The sequence below is a fragment of the Pelecanus crispus genome, chromosome 11 (genome assembly GCF_030463565.1).
Source record: "Pelecanus crispus isolate bPelCri1 chromosome 11, bPelCri1.pri, whole genome shotgun sequence".
Taxonomy (NCBI): domain Eukaryota; kingdom Metazoa; phylum Chordata; class Aves; order Pelecaniformes; family Pelecanidae; genus Pelecanus; species Pelecanus crispus.
In genome coordinates, this window is record NC_134653.1 from 1,572,427 (window position 1) to 1,589,925 (window position 17,499).

Sequence of the window (17,499 nt, forward strand, 5' to 3'; positions counted from 1 at the left end):
CCTCGCAGGGCTGGGACACCTGAGAAGAAGATTGGGAGGGGATGGGGGCACGACGAGGTCCCTGGGGGGGCTGGAGCAGCCCGGGGGGGCCCGGGGCAGCCCCCGGGAGGGATGGCAGCGGGGGCCCGTGGTGCCCCCGCTGCGGGGGCTCTGCGGCGGCTGGGAGAGGGGCAGAGCAGGGCAGGGAGGCGGGGGTCCGGGGGGGGGGGGGGGGGCCGCAGCCCCGGCAGGCGGCCGAGCCGCCCTTGCAGCCCTTGCTCCGTCTGTGTTTGCTGAGCCAGGTGGTCCAACTGCTCCTGAACAGCAACATGTGCGCGGCGCTGCTGGAGCCCAAGCCGGGGGACGCCACCGACCCCAACGGCACCAGCCCCCTGCACCTCGCCGCTAAGAACGGCCACATCGACATCATCCGGTGGGTGCCGTGGGCAGGGAGGGCAGCACCGGTGTCCCCCCCCGGTCCTCGCTGACCCCTACGTCTGCCCGCAGACTCCTGCTGCAGGCCGGCATCGACATCAACCGGCAAACCAAGGCGGGGCACAGCGCTGCATGAGGCGGCCCTGTGCGGCAAGACAGATGTGGTGCGGCTGCTGCTGGATGTAAGGGCCCCCCCCGACACCCCCAGATGCCCCCCAGCCCAGGGAGGGGCTGCGGGAAGGGAGGGACCCTGTGGCCAGGGGAGCAGAGTGGGCACCTCTCCCCGGGGATGGGGGCGAGGGTCCTGGGGGGCACACACCAAGGCACTGAGCCGGGCTCTCCAGGTGCTGGTCTTGGGGGTCCCGGGGGGGACACACCAAGGCACTGAGCCGGGCTCTCCAGGTGCTGGTCTTGGGGGTCCCAGGGGGGGACACACCAAGGCACTGAGCCGGGCTCTCCAGGTGCTGGTCTTGGGGCGGCCCAAGGGGTCCTGGGGGGGTGGTGGGGCGAGGGGCAGCCTCCTCCCAAGCCCTCTCCATGCCGTTGCAGAGTGGGATCAACGCCCACGTCAGGAACACCTACAACCAGACAGCTCTAGACATCGTCAACCAGTTCACCACCAGCCAGGCCAGCAAGGAGATCAAGCAGATGCTGCGGGGTAGGGGGGCACGGGGCGGCCGCGGCAGCGCGGGGGGGTGCTGGGCTAGGGGTGACGGTCCCCCGCGGCAGGGCTGGGGGTGCTGGGCTGGGGGTGACAACCCCTGCAGCGGGGCTGGGGGTGCTGGGCTGGGGGGTGACGGCCCCCCGTAGCGGGGCTGGGGGTGCTGGGCTGGGGGTGACAGCCCCGTGGCGGGGCTGTGGGGTGCTGGGCTGGGGGTGATGGCCCCCACGGCAGGGGTGGGGGTGCTGGGCTGGGGGTGACAGCCCCCGTGGCGGGGCTGTGGGGTGCTGGGCTGGGGGTGATGGCCCCCACGGCAGGGGTGGGGGTGCTGGGCTGGGGGTGACAACCCCTGCAGCGGGGCTGGGGGTGCTGGGCTGGGGGTGACGGCCCCCGCGGCGGGGCTGGGGGTGATGGCCCCTGCGGTGGGGCTGGGGGGTGCTGGGCTGGGGGTGACAGCTCCCGTGATGGGGCTGGGGGTGCTGGGCTGGGTGTGACAGCCCCTGCGGCAGGGCTGGGGGTGCTGGGCTGGGGGTGACGGCCCCCCGTGGCGGGGCTGGGGGTGCTGGGCTGGGGGTGACAGCCCCCGTGCGGGGCTGTGGGGTGCTGGGCTGGGGGTGATGGCCCCCACGGCAGGGGTGGGGGTGCTGGGCTGGGGGTGACAGCCCCCGTGGCGGGGCTGTGGGGTGCTGGGCTGGGGGTGATGGCCCCCACGGCAGGGGTGGGGGTGCTGGGCTGGGGGTGACAACCCCTGCAGCGGGGCTGGGGGTGCTGGGCTGGGGGGTGACGGCCCCCGCGGCGGGGCTGGGGGGTGATGGCCCCTGCGGTGGGGCTGGGGGGTGCTGGGCTGGGGGTGACAGCTCCCGTGATGGGGCTGGGGGTGCTGGGCTGGGTGTGACAGCCCCTGCGGCAGGGCTGGGGGTGCTGGGCTGGGGGTGACGGCCCCCCGTGGCGGGGCTGGGCAGCCAGCGACGCTCCCGCTCTGTCCCCGCAGATGCCTCCGCCGCTCTGCAGGTCCGGGCCGTCAAGGACTATTGCAACAACTACGACCTGACCAGCCTCAACGTGAAAGCCGGGGACGTCATCACCGTGAGTGTGGCCAGGGGGGGACCGAGGGGTGGCCGGGGGGACCCCCCTGGCAATGGCAGCCCCTGACCTGGCCCCTGCCTGCAGGTGCTGGAGCAGCACGCGGACGGGCGCTGGAAGGGCTGCATTCACGACAACCGGACCGGCAACGACCGCGTGGGCTACTTCCCCTCCAGCCTCGTGGAGGCCATAAGCAAACGAACAGGCAAATAATCCCCCCCTCACACACCTCCCCCCCGCGGGGTCCACTCCCAAACCCGCAGCCCCAGGGAGCCCCATTTTGGTCAGGCGGTGCCTGGGGCGTCGGGGAGGGGTGCAGCCGGTGGAGCCAAACTGGGGCGATGCCCCCGCCCCATGCATGTGGGGGTCGGTGTCCCCGCCGCGTGCATGGGGACGGCACCTTTGAGTGTGCGGGGTTGGCGTCCCCATTGCACGTGTGGGATCGGTGTCCTCGAGCAGGTGGGGTCGGTGCCCCCGCTGAGCGTGCGAGGTCGCTGCCCCTCTTGTGTCTCGGGGGTCGGTGCCCGTGGGGGTCGGTGCCGGCAGCCCCGGGGTGCCCACGGTGTTGGGCTGGGGGAGGCGTCTGTGGTGCCAGGAGGTCGGTGCATGGGGAGAGCCGGGGGCGTCGCTGCGGTTTTTGGGGATGGGGTGGGGGGGAAATGGCGCAGCGGTGGGACCGGGGGACCCGGTGCTCGGGGTCTGAGCAGGGATGGCCACAGCAGCCGCGCGTAGAGCTGGTGCCAGGGACCCGGCGCTGCCCCACGGGGACCCTCTCCCTGGCCAGGGGCCATCTCGGGGTTCCCCGCTCCCCTGTCCTGTGGCTGCCCGTCCCCATCGCTGTCCCCGTTCCCTCAGGCTCCTGATGGGGTGCGTGGTCCCTTGGGATGGCCTCTAACCATGCTCCCTGCCAGGAGCGGTGCGATGGGGCCGGTGCCTCTGCGGGCAGTGTCAAAAGGCCCCCCGCATCCACCGGCTCGCTCCCCCCGCCCCGGCAGCCGCACGCTGCCCAGCTCTGCGCGATCTCGGGTCCGGCCACATCTCTGGGGCACGGGCAGGGAATGGCAGCGCTCGAACAAGATCCCAAGGGAGCGGTGGCATGGGTGCCTGCCGGGCACTGCCGCGGAGGTGCCACGTGGCGAACAGGCAGGGGCAGAGCCGCTCTCCGGGTGGGGGTCACGTGCCGGTACCATGGGGATGAGGTCTGTGGCTCCCGGGATGAGGTCCATGGCTCCCGGGATGCGGCCAGCTCCGTGGTGGTGTTTGCCAGGGTGTGGGGTTTTGTAGCCATCCCATCGGCTGCAGCCCTGGGCCCCCGTGCAGCGGGGGGGTGGCGCCATGGGGTGCAGGCGGCGGCTGCACCGGGGCTTGGCCAGCCGGGCACGGGGGTGCTGGCGCTGCAGCCCCCAGCCCAGCCGTGCCTGCAGCCCACCTCCTCCTGGGATGCCTTTGTGGGGAGCAGGACCCCCGGCAGCCCGGCTGTGGGAGCCCCACGGAGCCGGGAGCCCCACGGTGATGTTGCTGCCTCGAGCACGGGGCTGCCCCGGCGTCCGTACCCTGCCGGGGAGCCGTGGCGGCTCTGCGGGATGTGCCCATGGGCCGTACCCTGCCGCCGGACCGGGCCGTGCGCTGAGCTCCTGCTGCTGCTCCTCGGCTCGGCTCCACATCGGTTGGGTCTCGGGTCTGGCTTCTCCACATTCCTTTGGTTGCTTTTTTTGTTTGCTGCTTTTTTCCCCTTTTTTTTTCCCTTTTGGTTTTGGTTTTTTTTGTTTGTTTTTTTTGGTGGCGCTGAGCGTGTCTCTATTATTTTGATTCTTTTCATTTTGTCTCTTGTTATGTTTTATTATCAGGTTCATGGGAGACTGTAACAATCCCCCAACACTACCAAAAGATCCCGCTCCCGGCTTACGGGGCTGCTGTGCTAAACGGTGACGCCTCGTCCCATCCGTTCCATTCCCTGCCTCCACCTCCACCTCCACCACCACATTCCCATCAGACTCTTTTCAGTTCCTTTGGCTATCACAGGCTCTCCCCTAGCAGTGCCGACGAGCCGCGTTACGGACAAGGTAGTTCACCGCTCGCTTCGTGCTCTCGCTGGATTTCTTTCTTTTCCTTTAAAGTGTGTATCGAGTCTTTTCTTTCTGCTCGGCCTCTCTCCCCCTTGCCGCCGTGTGTTTGCACGCAGGTGCGTGCAGGCGTGCACAAGCGTGCGTGCATGCAGGCGTGTGCGTGCGGACGCGCGCATGTGTGTGTGTGCATGCAGGCGCGTGCATGTGTGCGTGTGTGTGCGTGCATGCAGGCAGGCGTGTGCGTGCAGCGCGTGCAGGTGCGTGCACACGTGCATGCCGTCGGCCCCCTCCCCTGCACGCCTTCTCCTGTAGCACTGTGCGGCCCACGGCTCCGCTGCCGGCACAGCCCACCCGCACCACCCCGGTGTCCCCGGCTGCAGGGCAGGGCTGTCCACGCTCTCCCCATGGCCCCCGCTCTCCTGCACACCCTCTCTGGGTATGTAGGGACCCCCCAAAACCGCTCTCCAGGCTCTGTGCCAGGACGCAGCGCCCGGCCGGGAGCTGCGGGCGCAGGGCAGGGACCCTCTGCAGCCTCTCCCGCAGGGTGTTCGACACCCAGCGAGCCGCTCTAACCGGGTCGGGGCTGCGTGCTCCGAGCGGGAAGGGGCTGCGGCGCCGGGCGTGCTTTCCCGGGGGATGCTTTTGGGGCTGGCTCAGCGCAGGCAGTGCCCAGCTAAACCCTGGGCACCGTCCCCGTGGCACGGGCAGGTGACGGATGCTGCAGATCTACGTGTCGGGAGTGCCCGGAGAGCAGATATTTGTTGGGGGGGTTGCAGGGGTGCAGCACACGCCATGCCCACGGGGGCTGCCGCTGGCTGTCTGCAGGCCGGGGGTCTTTGCATGTGCCCCGGCGGTGGCGGCGCAGGAGGTTGTGGTGGGAGAGCACCGGGCTGGCTGTGCTGGTGACGGGGACAAGGGAGCAAAACTTTTCCCCGGAGCTTTCTGGCTCTGCTGGGTTGCACAGAGCCTTACGCCTGCCCGGGCAGCACGGGTTCCTCTCGGTGTCACCGCGACACGCGCAGCTCAGGGACGTCCCAGCCCCATTGCAGCGTGGCCGTTTGTTCCCCCTCGCGCTCCTTCGGTGACTTTATCACCTTCTACCATCCACCCCCTGCTACGGCCCGGCTGCTAGCGGGGCGAGCGGCTTAATGAATGCAAACGGCCTGGGCAGCAGCGGGGGTGGCAATGCCCGGGCTGCGCCGGGCTCCTCGGCAGTGGGGCTGCGGCAGCGCCGGGCCTCACGGGGCTGTTGTCCATCTCATCCGACGCTGTTTTACACCCCGGGCTCAGCGCTGGGCGTCCCCGGTGCGAGCGGGATCTGGCAGAGGCGGGCAGGCAGTGCCGGAGCCATGCTTCGAGGGTGACCCTCGAGCCATGCCCCGCCGGGAGGGCCGGGTCCTCTCACCCGCTGCTGTGTCACCCGTGTGTCGCCGGCTGCCATGGGGCACCCTGGGGAGCGCGGGGGGTTCAGGACCCGGTGCCTGGCCCCACGTCCCCTGTGTCCTCCCCCAGATGGGTGCGGGCAGCCACAGGGGCACGGCCAACGCTGTCTTGGCTGGGGGACAGCGGGGGTGGGGACCCTGCTCCCCACTGCTCGAGTTTGCCCGGCTCCCTTTGCTCCCCCACACTGGGTCACGTCCCCGTCCCGCTCTGCACGGGGACGACACGGTCCCTGTCCCCTGCCTGGGCTGAGCCGGGGCACTGGGACATCCCGCCACGGGCCTGTCCCTGGCTGGCAGCAGGGAGGGGATATCTTGCAGGATGGGGTCCCAGGACTGGTCACTGTCACCCCGTGCCAGCTGCTTGAGCGGCGGAGGACGGGCCCCTGGGGCAGCGCTGGCATCCCTGGGCATGGCGTGGGACCCAACACCCTTGCTGCAGGGTTTTTCCCTGCCTGCGGCTGCGACGAGCCCCGGGGCCACGGGTCGGCTGGCCCTGCGCCACACTGATGTGAGCCCAAGCCGGCGGAGCCACGCATGCCTGACGGCTGCTCTCTCTGCTCTGCCACCAAGGGTCCCGCGGGGCCGACATGAGCCCATCCCACCTCTCACCGTCGCAGGGCGGATCGGCCGCGCCGGCTCCCACGGAGGAGATCTGGGTGCTGCGGAAACCCTTCACAGGTACGGCACTGCCGGGACCCTCCCTGTCGCCAGGGAGGGGCACGTACCAGGACGCGGCGGTGGCTCTGGCGGGGCACGGGCCGCACCGCAGCGTCCCCCAGCCCGGCCGTGGGGCTCGGTGCCCTGACGGCATCTCCTCTCTCTGCGCAGGTGGCGACCGCAGCAGCCTGGGCAGCACGGGCAGCGTGGCCTCTGCCCGCAGCTCGGGGAGCGGGCAGAGCACGGGCAGCGGGGCGCATGCCCTGCACGCTGGCTCTGAAGGCGTCAAGGTAAGGCGAGCCCCGAGGCGGCCGTGCCAGCCTGCGGTGGCACTCGGCTCCGGTCCTGGCACCGGCGCTTGCCCTGGGGCAGGTGTTTGTAGCCTCGGCAGCTGCCCCTGGTCCCGGCTGGGTTTGACGCTTGGCTGGGTGCTGTGATGTCCTGCCGACACGCAGCGTGCCACCAGCCGCGGCTGTCACCGACGGTGGCCACCAGCGTGTCCCCTCCCAGCTGGCTCCTGGCTGCTGGCTGGGCCCGGGCTCGGCCCCCAGCACGACGTCCCACCGGGCTGCAGGGCTGGGCAGGGGCTGCCCACGCGTGAAGGGTCCGGCCGAGGCCGCGCGCCGCGTCTCTGCTGCCGCTCGCAGGGTACCTCCGCGCTGCCCTGCACCGCACGCTGCACTGCACGCTGCCACCGGCGTGCTGCCGGCTGCAGCTCCGCGCTGCACAGAGCCGCCTGCCTGCTGCCGCCAGGACACGGCCTGCTGCACGTTGCACCCTGCACGTTGCACCCTGTGCATTGCACCCTGCATTGCACCCTGTGCATTGCACCCTCCATTGCACCCTGCACTTTGTGCACTGCCCACGGCAGCTTGGGGCATCCCGTGCCCGGGCCGAGGCACCCATGAGCCCACCCGCCTCCCCTGGCATCCTGCCCGCGTTACGCCGGAGCAGGCCGGGCACCGGGGTCCGCGTGCCCTGAGCCGAGCGCCGTGCTGGCGGCCGTGGGGGCTCTGCTTTGCGGGCGGGGTGGGGGGGTCCCTGCAGCCCGTGCTGGCAGCCTGGGCCAGGCGCTGCCGTCAGGCTGGATTCGGGGTGCCGCGACGCCACGGGCTCCCGCCACCCGCGAAGCACCATCTGTGCTGCTCCCGCTCTCCCTGCTGCAGCCCGGATCTGCTGCGCTCCTCCCTGCCCACCCTCGCCCGGGCTGGCGGCGGGGCGGCCGCCGCAGCACCCGCAGCGCCCGCCGCCCGCCTCACTCCTGCCTGCTCTCCCCCCTTCCCGGGGTGTTTTTCAGCTGCTGGCAACGGTCCTTTCCCAGAAGGCTTCTGCGCAAGAGACTGCCGTGGGCGATGGGCCGGCCAAGGCGCAGGACATCCCTGCAGGTGCGTGCCGCCGGCCGCCCGGCTGCCGGGAGCAGGAGGAGCCCTGGCCCTGCCGCGGGCGTGCCGTGGATCCAGGGATTTGTCTTTTTTTTTATTGCCACGGCACCCATCGCCAGAAGAAAAACGTGTGGGTAAAAAATGACTCTCTCGCCTTTCGGCTGCTGCCAGGCCTTCTCCTGCCTCGGTTAGTGGGGGCCCCGTGGGGGTGGGGGGGCGGGGGGGAACGGCGTGGGCGGGCGGGGGGGCCGCAGCCTCCTCCCCAGCCCCTTCCCTTCCCTGGCCCCCCCGCCAGCCCTGCCGGAGCCCGAACCGGGGTCCCCCGTCACCGCCGGCGTCGTCCGGGGGGCTGCGGAGCGGGGGCTGCCCCGGCAGCGGGGGGCACGCCCGTGTGGCGGGGGAGGCACGTGCTGGGGCAGGGGGCAGGCGGGAGATGCAGACGCGGGGCGGACGCGCGCACACATGGGGGATGAAGGTGCCGGGGGATGCCCGGGCTGTGGAGATGCACACGCAGTGGCGGCGGGGAGTGGGGGGATGGAAACTTTGGGGAGGGGGGTGGGGGGGGATGCGCAGACGGGGTTTTGGGGTTGGGGGGGGGCGATGCACGCGTTGGTTGCGGGGGGAAGCACATGCCGGAGAGATGCACAGGCAAGTGGGATGCAGACGTGAGGGAGATGCACGTGGCAGGGGGATGCACATGTGAGGAGGGTGCCCACGCAAGTGGGATGCAGATGCCAGGAGGATGCATGCGCGGGGGGGGGGGGGGATGCGCAGACGCAGAGGAGGGGGGGTACACACGCACACATCGGATGCACAAACACACGGAGCGGGGGAATGGACACGCGTGAAGGATGCAGTTGCCGGCGGGGGCGGGGGGTGATCCCCATCAGAAATTTCTGGGCAGCCCTCGTCACCCCCAGGGCCAGTGAAGGCACCAGCTGGAGGGTGGGCACCCTGGGGGTGCCTGTGCGGGGGTCCGGGGTGCGAGGCGGCTGGTGCCAGCCTGCCCTCCCCAGCCAGGCCCCTCGCTGCGGGGCAGAGCGGGCGGACAAGCCCTGTCCCGTGTTGGTGGCTTGGCCGGAGGAGCGGGGACAGAAGGTTTTGGGCAGCGGGACCCCTCTGGCTGCTGCCAGGGGGAGGTGGGCAGCCAGGGGACCCCAGGAAGGGGCTGGCCGGGGCCCTCCGCTCAGGGCTGTGATGGATGGCGGGCGTCGCGGCACCCCGGCTCGCTTGGCTCTGGGTGGGTGGGCAAAGGCGACAGCGCGGGCAGCCCCGGGCGAGCCACCGTGGCAGCCGGGAGCCGCGTGTGCCACGGCGCAGGGGGCTGGGTGCCCTGCAGAGCCCCAGGCAGACGCAGCCCGTGCCGTGAGCCCCGTGCCAGCGCGGCCGGCCTCGCCAGGATTCAGCGACGGGCTGCGACCCGTCCGGTGGTGCCTCGGCACGGTGCCCAGCACCACACTTGCCCGTCCCGGGGGAGCAGACCCCGCGTTCGGGGCACCCCAGAGTGCTCCGGGCTGCTGTGCTGGGGCGGGTGTTGCTCTCCCGTGCCTGCCCCGGCCCTGCCGACCCGGGGGCCGTGGCTGTGCCGATGGCTGTGCCATCCCACCCGGGGGCAGGGGCTCGGCTCCCCGCCTTGCTTGGCCGGAGCCCAGGGGTGTGTGGCCCCGGCCCCGCTGACCGCTGCCTCTCTGGCAGGTTCGTCGCGGTCGCAGAGCGTGGCCAGCTCCCCGTACGCCCCGCAGCCCCCCGCCGAGCCCCAGCTGAAGAAGATGGAGCCGCCGTCGGAGGGGAAGGTGAGCGGGGAGTGCCGGGGTGGCACGGGGTGCCCCGCGGGTGCGGGGGGCACAGGCACAGCCACGTGACGGGGCCACCCCCCTATGCCCACCTGCGGGCGCCTCAGTAGCCTGGTGTCACAGCCGCCAAGGCTGGCAGGGCTGCGGGTGCTGGCTGCGACGGCGGTGCCCGTGAGATGCCGTGCCGTCAGCCAGCGGCGTGAGCCAGCCCTGCGGCTGCTGGCCCCCCCAGCTCGGCAGCACCAGCCCCCTGCACGCCCCGGGGGACAGACGTGTGCCCCGGGGTACCCCAAGCCACGGGGCCACGCAGCCCCTCTGCGGTGCCGGCTCCCAGCAGGGTGTTGAGACAGCGCCGGGGGGCACGGGCAGGGGCGGTGGGTCCCCGTCCCCAGGGCTGCCCTAAGCCGCTCTGTCCCTCTTGCCGCAGAGCTCGGAGGCCGTGTACCAGTGGCTCTGCAAGTTCCAGCTGCAGCTCTACGCGCCCAACTTCCTCAACGCCGGCTACGACATCACCACCATTAGCCGGATGACGCCAGAGGTGAGGCCGTGGGGCCGCCGGGGCTGGCTGGTGCTGCAGGGAGGGGGGCACGGCTGGTGCAGGGCGGTGTTGACCCCCACCTTGTCTCTGCCCCAGGACCTCACGGCCATCGGCGTCACCAAGCCAGGGCACAGGAAGAAGATCGCCTCCGAGATCAACAACCTCAATATCCCCGAATGGCTGCCAGAGTACAAGCCGGTAAGGGCTGCGCGGGGCTGGGGACGCCAAAGCCACATCCAGGGTGGCAGCAAGTCCCCTCCGCCCTGTCCCCTCCAGGGAGGGGGTGGCACAGGGGGACGAGGGTGGGAGCTGCCTCGCCACTGCCGGACAATGCCCGCATCCCATGGTCCCGAAGCTGCGCGCATCCCCTCAGCCGTCACCGCACGGACGTGACACCACGTGTGCCCCCGACACCCCTCCTGCCCCGTCGGCCGGGCACAGCAAGGGGCTTCCCGTGGGAACCGGGCTGGGCACGGCCCCGGGAGCTTGTGGAGCACAGGGACAGCGTGGGGATGGGGAAGTCCCCGGGGGCCATCCCCCAGCAGGACGGGGAGACCCCCCCTGCGTGCCGCAGTGCCGGAGGGTGCCAGGGCCAGACCCCGCTGTCAGCCGGCGCTGAGCCGTGCCCTGCGCCTTCCCCAGGCCAACCTGGCGCTGTGGCTCTCCATGATCGGCCTCTCCCAGTACTACAAGGTGCTGGTGGAGAACGGCTACGAGAACATCGACTTCATCACGGACATCACCTGGGAGGATCTGCAGGAGATCGGCATCACCAAGCTGGGTAAGATGCCGTGCCGCAGTGCCGGCTGTGGTGGCCCCAGCCCCCGGCAGTGCCGCTGACACCGCGTGCCGTCCCCAGGCCATCAGAAGAAGCTGATGCTGGCAGTGAAGAAGCTGGCGGAGCTGCAGCGCGCCGAGCTGGGCAAGTACGAGCCAGGCACGCTGAAGAGGAAGGCGGCGGCGGCGGCGTGCCCGGAGGTGCTGGCCATCGAGTCCCCCCCGTCGGAGCCGCCCGAGTGCCAGTCGCCCAAGATGACCACCTTCCAGGACAGCGAGCTCAGCAGCGAGCTGCAGGTGGCCATGACAGGCGAAGCCCCCGAGGAGCCCCCCGAGAAGGTGGCAAACCCTGCGGCCCCTGGCTACCGCTCGCCGCCGGGGCTGGGCGGCCGCACCAGGCTGATGAGCAGCTCGCAGGAGCTGCTGGGGGATGGCCCCCGGGCTGCCCCGGCCACCGCCATCTCCAAGAGCCAGGAGTACCTGGCAGAGGGGGCCGGTGAGGGCCCCCCCGCGCCACCCAAGGAAGGGCGCCCGCCCCGGCACGGTCACCCCGTCAAGCGCGCCAGCGTGCCGCCGGTGCCTGGCAAGCCCCGGCAGCCCTTCCCATCCTCCGCCGGCCACTTGACGCCGCCGCAGACCCCCGGCAAGCCGCGGCCCCCCTCCCCGCAGGGCCTGCCGGCGCCCCATGCCACCGCCAAGGTGAAGCCCACCCCGCAGCTGCTGCCGCCGGGCGAACGTCCCGCGTCGCCCCGCTCCCTGCCCCAGTCGCCCACCCACCGCGGCTTCGCCTACGTCCTGCCGCAGCCCACCGAGGGCGAGGGGGGGCCCCCGGGGGTGCCCGTCCTGCCTGTCTCGGTGCCGGTGCTGTGCCTGCCGCCGGCGGGCGAGGGCGAGGAGGAGCCGGGGCGGCCGAAGAAGCGGGCGCACAGCCTGAACCGCTACGCTGCCTCCGACAGCGAGCAGGAGCGGGACGAGCTGCTGGTGCCGGACGCGGGGCCCTATGCCACCGTCCAGCGGCGCGTGGGCCGCAGCCACTCGGTGCGGGCGCCCGCCGGCGGCGACAAGAACGTCAACCGCAGCCAGTCCTTCGCCGTCCGCCCCAAGAAGAAGGGGCCCCCGCCGCCGCCCCCCCAAGCGCTCCAGCTCCGCCATCTCCAGTGCCGGCATGGCCGAGGACTTCCCCAAGGAGGGTGAGGGTGAGGCAGCTGCCGGGCCCCCCGCCGCCGAGGGGGAGAGTCACCGGGAGCAGCGGCGGGCCAGTGACCTGGGCGGCAGCGTGGACACGGGCAGCGCCGGCAGTGTGCGCAGCATCGCGGCCATGCTGGAGATGTCCTCTATCGGCGGCGGGGCCCGGGCGCTGGCGCTGCAGAAGCCACACGGGGCTGGCGGGCCGGGGCCGGCCAAGGCGCCCGAGGGCTACTACCTGCAGCCGGGGGCCCCCCCGGGCAGCCCTGAGCGTGCCCGCGTGGCCACCGTCCTGGCTACCGTCAAGCACAAGGAGGCCATCGGGCTGGATGGGGAGGTGGTGAACCGGCGCCGGACCATCAGCGGCCCTGTCACCGGGCTGGTGGCAGCCGCCCGCCGCGAGCGTGCCGACAGCGTGCGGTCGGAGGCGGGCGCCGACGGCTCCGGTGAGCGGCTGCGGGTCGAGCGCGGCGGCTCCCCAGACGGCATCCCCTTCGCCGAGGAGGGCAACCTCACCATCAAGCAGCGGCCGCGGCCCCTGGGGCCAGCCCGGGGAGAGGTGGGCGAGGGGCTGTCCCCAGCCCACCGCCACGGGGACCTGGCCAAGGTGGAGGCCAGCGCCACGCTCAAGCGGCGGATCCGGGCCAGGCAGAGCCAGCAGGACGGCGTCCGCTTCGTCCTCACCGAGTCCGACACTGTCAAGCGCCGGCCCAAGGCCAAGGACAAGGAGCCGGTGCTGGAGCCGGCCCCGCTCGCTGTCTACCAGAACGGCACCGGCACCGTCAAGCGGCGGCCGGCCTCCGAGCTGACCGGGGCTGAGCCACCCCCCACCCCGCCGCCCACCGCCCGCCCCGACGGCCCCGACTACGCCCCGCCGCCTGCCGAGCCCAAGAAGCCCTTCAAGCCGCCGGTGTCCCCCAAGCCTGTGCTGACACAGCCGCCCCAGAAGGTGCCGGGGCCACCGGCGCCCGTCCCCAAAAAGGTGCCCATCCCGAGCCCCGGCAGCCCAGGTAGGTGCCCCGCCAGCTCCCCAGGGCGGACGCCGGGGGTCCCGGCCAGCCCTGCTGCCCTTCTGCCCCTCTCCCTTCTCTCCGCAGAGGTGAAGCGGGTCCACGGCACGCCGCCCCCGGTGTCCCCTAAGCCCACGCCGCCCCCCACGGCGCCCAAGCCCCCCAAGCCCCACGCTGCCATCCAGTCGGTGAGCGCCGGTTCCACGCCGGCCCCGTCCCCGGCCCGGCAGCTGGGTGCCGCCGCCGCCAAGCCGTCCAGCACGCCGCCCTCCGCTCTGCTCCAGCCCCGCCAAGCCCCTCTCGCCCGGCGCGCAGCCCCAGCAGGTGCCGGTGAAGCCGCCGCGCTCCGCCATCGCCGGCCCCTCCGTCGACAGCGCCGGCCCCGAGCTGGCGCAGCAGAAGCTGGAGGAGACCAGCGCGTCCCTGGCCGCCGCGCTGCAGGCCGTGGAGGAGAAGATCAAGCAGGAGGACAGTCAGGCGGCAGAGTAAGGGGCGCGGGGGTCCCGGGGGAGGGCGCGGGGCTGCGCTGTGCCACCGAGCTGCGTGGGGATGGCGGGGCGGGAGGCTGCAAGCGCGTGGTCAGGCTGTGCCACCATGGCGGGAGCAGGGCTGCGCTGGGGGTGACGTTGCGGGGACGCCGTGCCGGCTCATTGCAGGGCGCCGCGTTGGGGAGGTGACGCTGGCGGACGCCGCGGCGGAGCAGCACGGGCAGGGGGACCTGGGCGTGCGGGTGCAGTGGGGTCGCATGGGAGAGGTGACGCGGGGGACGCGGAGCTGGCGCCGTGGAGCGGGGCTGGCGCCGGGGTCTGCGCTGGGGAGGTGACGCTGGGGGGGACGGGGACAGCGGGGCCCCTGCGGCGCTGCCATCCTGTGCGCGGCGCTGACCCCGTCCCCACCGCTCGCCCAGCTCGGCCGTGGAGTCGAAGAGCACCGTGAGCATCCTGGACGACATCGGCAGCATGTTCGACGACCTGGCGGACCAGCTGGACGCCATGCTGGAGTGAGGGGCGGCAGGGCCCCGCGAACCTCAGGGCTTACGTGGGCACAAGGGCACAACGATCCACGACCCCCCCGGCCCCGCCGCCCTCCCCTGTCCCCTTTGTACAGCCGTCCCCTCCCGGACATCCCGTCCCTCGGGGTTTGCACAAAGAAGAAGATACCTCAGGATTGTGCTCACGGACTCGGCGCCGGCTCCGGCAGGACTCCCTTTTGCAGAAGCAAAAAAAAAAAAAACAAAAAACAAACAACAGAAGCAGCAAAGCAACGCGCCCCGGACCGAAACGCTCCCCCCGCCGGCTGCCGGGGCTCCAGGGGGGTGTCTCTACCTACCTGTCCGGTGGCCGCCGCCGTTGCGCCCGTATCCTGCTGGCCCCGGGGCCGCGGGTCGCCGCGGCCCGAATGTAGCACAAGCCCTGCCCGGCACAGCGGCACCGTCGACGGCGTGCCGCGTGTCGTCGATGGCGTTTGCTGGTGGCCGTGCTGGTGGCAGGTCCGGCTGGGCAAATGCACTTGGGTTTCTTTTCTCCTTTTTTAATTTTCCTTTTTTTTTAAAAAAAAAAAATTTTTTTCTTTCTTTTTTCCGTCGTCGTTCGCTGGGGGCGGGCAGGGCGCGGGGTCCCGCCACGGCGTCACGCCGGGCGGGGGGGTGCTGCCCCAGGAGGGGTGCTGCCCCGGGAGGGGTGCTGCCCGAGGGGTGCGGGGGCCCAGCCGTGGGGCTCCCCTCGGCAGGGGCTTCGCCTCGGGCCGGGGAAGGGGTTTCCTTCGCCTTGGTTGCAAATCGGGGAGCGAACGCCCCCGTCTCGGGGCCCTCGGTGGCGCGGGGGGCAGCGGGACGTGCCCCTGCCCAGCCCCTCCCCGTCGGGGAGAGGGCAGTGATAAGCTATAAAGAAGTATTAATTTATTGGAGGGGAAAGAAAAAAAAAAAAAAAAAGATATAAACCAGATTTCCCCCACCCCCAAAATAATAAAAAGAATAAACTTTAACAAATATATATTTAAAAGATTTAAAAATATTAGCAATTATATATAAAGCAGTTTAAAAGAAATCAAGAGAAAACTGGATTTTAGCTTGAGAAAAACTATTAGATTATACTAAGCTGTGTGTCTTGTGGCAAACTCATTCTACGAGTAGCACAATATTTACCTTTTCTCTGGGTGGAAGGTACGTGCGAGCAGTTCTGTTCGGGTCTTTCCGTTGGGATTCAGTGTCGCGTCTTTATTTTTCCACCATTAAGAACTCAAAGGATGTGCCTTGTTTTATGGAGGTTTTTGTTAATTCTTATACTGGAGGTGTTTCGTTTCTTTCGGCGTGTCTTCAGGTTTTGGGTTCGTTTCTTTTCTTTCTTTTCGGCATTTGGTGTGCGTGGGTGTGCGTGTGTGTGCACGCGGGGTGCGTGTGCTCGCATGCGTTCTCCGGGACGCACCGCTGTATATTCCTGTATAAACTGGAGTTGGAGTCTGGTTCAGTCGCTTGAGTCCTGATGAATGCATTTTTTGCTTGTGGTTTCAAAACAAAGTGTTGCTGTTCCTTTCTTTTCTTGAGACGTACAGAGTGGTCTCTCCCTCCGCCTTCCTCTCCCTCCCTCCCTCTCCCCCCCCCCCCCCCTTCTCTCTCTCTTCCCTGCCCGTCTCTCCCGTTGTGGTCGCTGATCCAGATGTGTTTGGCACAACTTTGAAATTTCTTTAAAAAAAAAAAAAAACAAACACAACAAAAAAGACTTTAAAAATAAGGAAAAAAAAAAAAAATCACCCGCCTGAAAATATCTGTTGAAAAGAAAAAAATATGTATCTTAAAAAAAAAAAAAAAATCCATAAAGTTCTACATGATGGATATATACATATATATATTTTTTATGATTAAGTTATGGACTCTGTATCGTATCCCATCTGTCAAGCTATGCATCTTGGTGCTTCTCCCTGCTCTTCTGTGCTTAGATTTCACCTCTACTCGTCTTATTCTTCCTATTCTGAATAGTAGATGGCTCGTGGTGCTGTGAAGAAGTTTGCTCCTATACAAAGTCTGGCAACAAATATTTAAAGAAAAATAAAAAAAACATAAAACCCCTGCCGGGCTGCCACAACTCTTTGTGTCCAAAAAGCATCAGCCGTCGCGTGCGATGGCTCTGGCCGCAGGGTCCCGGGCCGTGCCGGCGCAGCAGGTGCCGGCAGCCGCGGTGCACGTGGGTCCTCGTGGCGCGGTCGTGCTTTGCCGGGTGTAGGCGCCGCGCAGCCCGAGGCCACCCTTGGGTGCCTGTGCCCGGGCCGGGTGCGGGTGCTGAGGGTGCTGCAGCAGCCTGGGAACTGCCAGGATGCCCAGTCCCCACAGCCCATTTTTCACAGCGGGCGCCGCGGCCGTGCCCACCCCTCCAGCGCAGCCGAACGATGGGCGCAGGCTGGGGGCAGGAGCTGCCGCAGGACCGGTGCTGGCCGCCAGCTCCCGCCGAGAGCCTGCAATAACTCACGCTGGCCAGGAACAATTCTTTCCGCTTTTATTGTCAATGAAGAAATAATCAAATCTATATTACAATCTTAAAAACAGTAGAAAATGTGAGTAAAAAAGCAACGAAGGCTTTTTCTCTTTAATGTGGAGACCATTATTACAGGGTGGTGAACAATGGGCTTGTGTTACTTGATTTGAGAACTAGCTGTGGCGTAAAAATCGTACCTGGCTACTCAAGAAAACACCTCTTCCCAGATGGATCAGCCTGACATCTTGGCAGTAAAATTAAATACTAGAGACAGAAAGGGGTGGGGGTCCCAACCCAGGGCAAGGCCTAATGCTCAGTTCTACCATTTACAAAGGGACCTGGCCAGGCTGGCTCCCGCCTGCGACACGCTGAACCATCGAGTCCCAGCGCTGGCCGAGGCCCGCGCCGCATCTGTGCCGGTGCCCGGTGGGGCTGCCGCGGCCCCGAGGCCCAGCTTCGCCCCGGCCCGCGCCCCAGAGGATGCTCCCCGGCTCGGGGGGACGCAGGCAGAGGAGGGCACCCTGCGGTGCTGTGCGGAAGGCGCTGGCAGCGGAACGGCTTCCTCTGCGTTTCCAATCGTATACGGCAGATCTGAGGGAACATCTGGAGCGTCCGTGGGCCAGACCCGTCCTGAGAGCTGCCAGCCGGGGTCCTTGCGGGTGGGGGAACCGGCCAATGGGCAGCGGCAGGCAGTGGTCGGTGCGGAGGGGAGCTGCAGCAGTTATTTCATAGTCGTGTTAGTCACCCAGCAGGCCGACGAAGGGGAGGAGTTTTTGGTCTTTCAGTGTGCAGGACTAGCGTGACGCTCTCGCTAGCACGTCCAGACCTGCGGAGCAGAGACAAGAGGAACCCATGGCAGGGGTGGTTCGGAGCAGCTCTGTGGGCTTCTCTTCATCCTCTTGCGGAGCTTCCCTTTGGGCTTCCAGCATCCACAACACCCTCTGTCAGGAGTTAAACCTCCCACCCGTCGAGAACCATCCCCTTGCTGGTTTGAAGACAGCTCCTAACTCATTTACTGCCCTAG

At 68.7% G+C, this 17,499-nt stretch overlaps 2 protein-coding genes across 4 annotated transcripts in view; one reads left to right on the plus strand and one right to left on the minus strand.

Moving 5' to 3' along the window:
- Nucleotides 1–14,012, plus strand: part of CASKIN1 (CASK interacting protein 1) — a 34,334-nt gene extending 20,322 nt beyond the window's left edge. Inside the window, 18 exon segments of the mRNA XM_075718687.1 lie at nt 282–412; nt 487–532; nt 534–596; nt 964–1,072; nt 2,067–2,161; nt 2,246–2,401; nt 6,284–6,344; nt 6,495–6,613; nt 7,621–7,708; nt 9,401–9,498; nt 9,926–10,036; nt 10,133–10,234; nt 10,679–10,817; nt 10,896–11,938; nt 11,940–13,008; nt 13,096–13,280; nt 13,282–13,508; nt 13,916–14,012. Of these exon segments, the coding sequence (XP_075574802.1) occupies nt 282–412; nt 487–532; nt 534–596; nt 964–1,072; nt 2,067–2,161; nt 2,246–2,401; nt 6,284–6,344; nt 6,495–6,613; nt 7,621–7,708; nt 9,401–9,498; nt 9,926–10,036; nt 10,133–10,234; nt 10,679–10,817; nt 10,896–11,938; nt 11,940–13,008; nt 13,096–13,280; nt 13,282–13,508; nt 13,916–14,012 (3,939 nt within the window).
- Nucleotides 14,013–17,054: 3,042 nt separating this feature from the next.
- Nucleotides 17,055–17,499, minus strand: part of TRAF7 (TNF receptor associated factor 7) — a 36,539-nt gene continuing 36,094 nt past the window's right edge. For all 3 annotated transcript variants that reach the window (XM_075718137.1, XM_075718138.1, XM_075718136.1), the window contains one exon: nt 17,055–17,301. In XM_075718137.1, the coding sequence (XP_075574252.1) occupies nt 17,287–17,301 (15 nt within the window). In that variant the 3' untranslated portion in view covers nt 17,055–17,286. The remainder of the gene's footprint in view (nt 17,302–17,499) is intronic.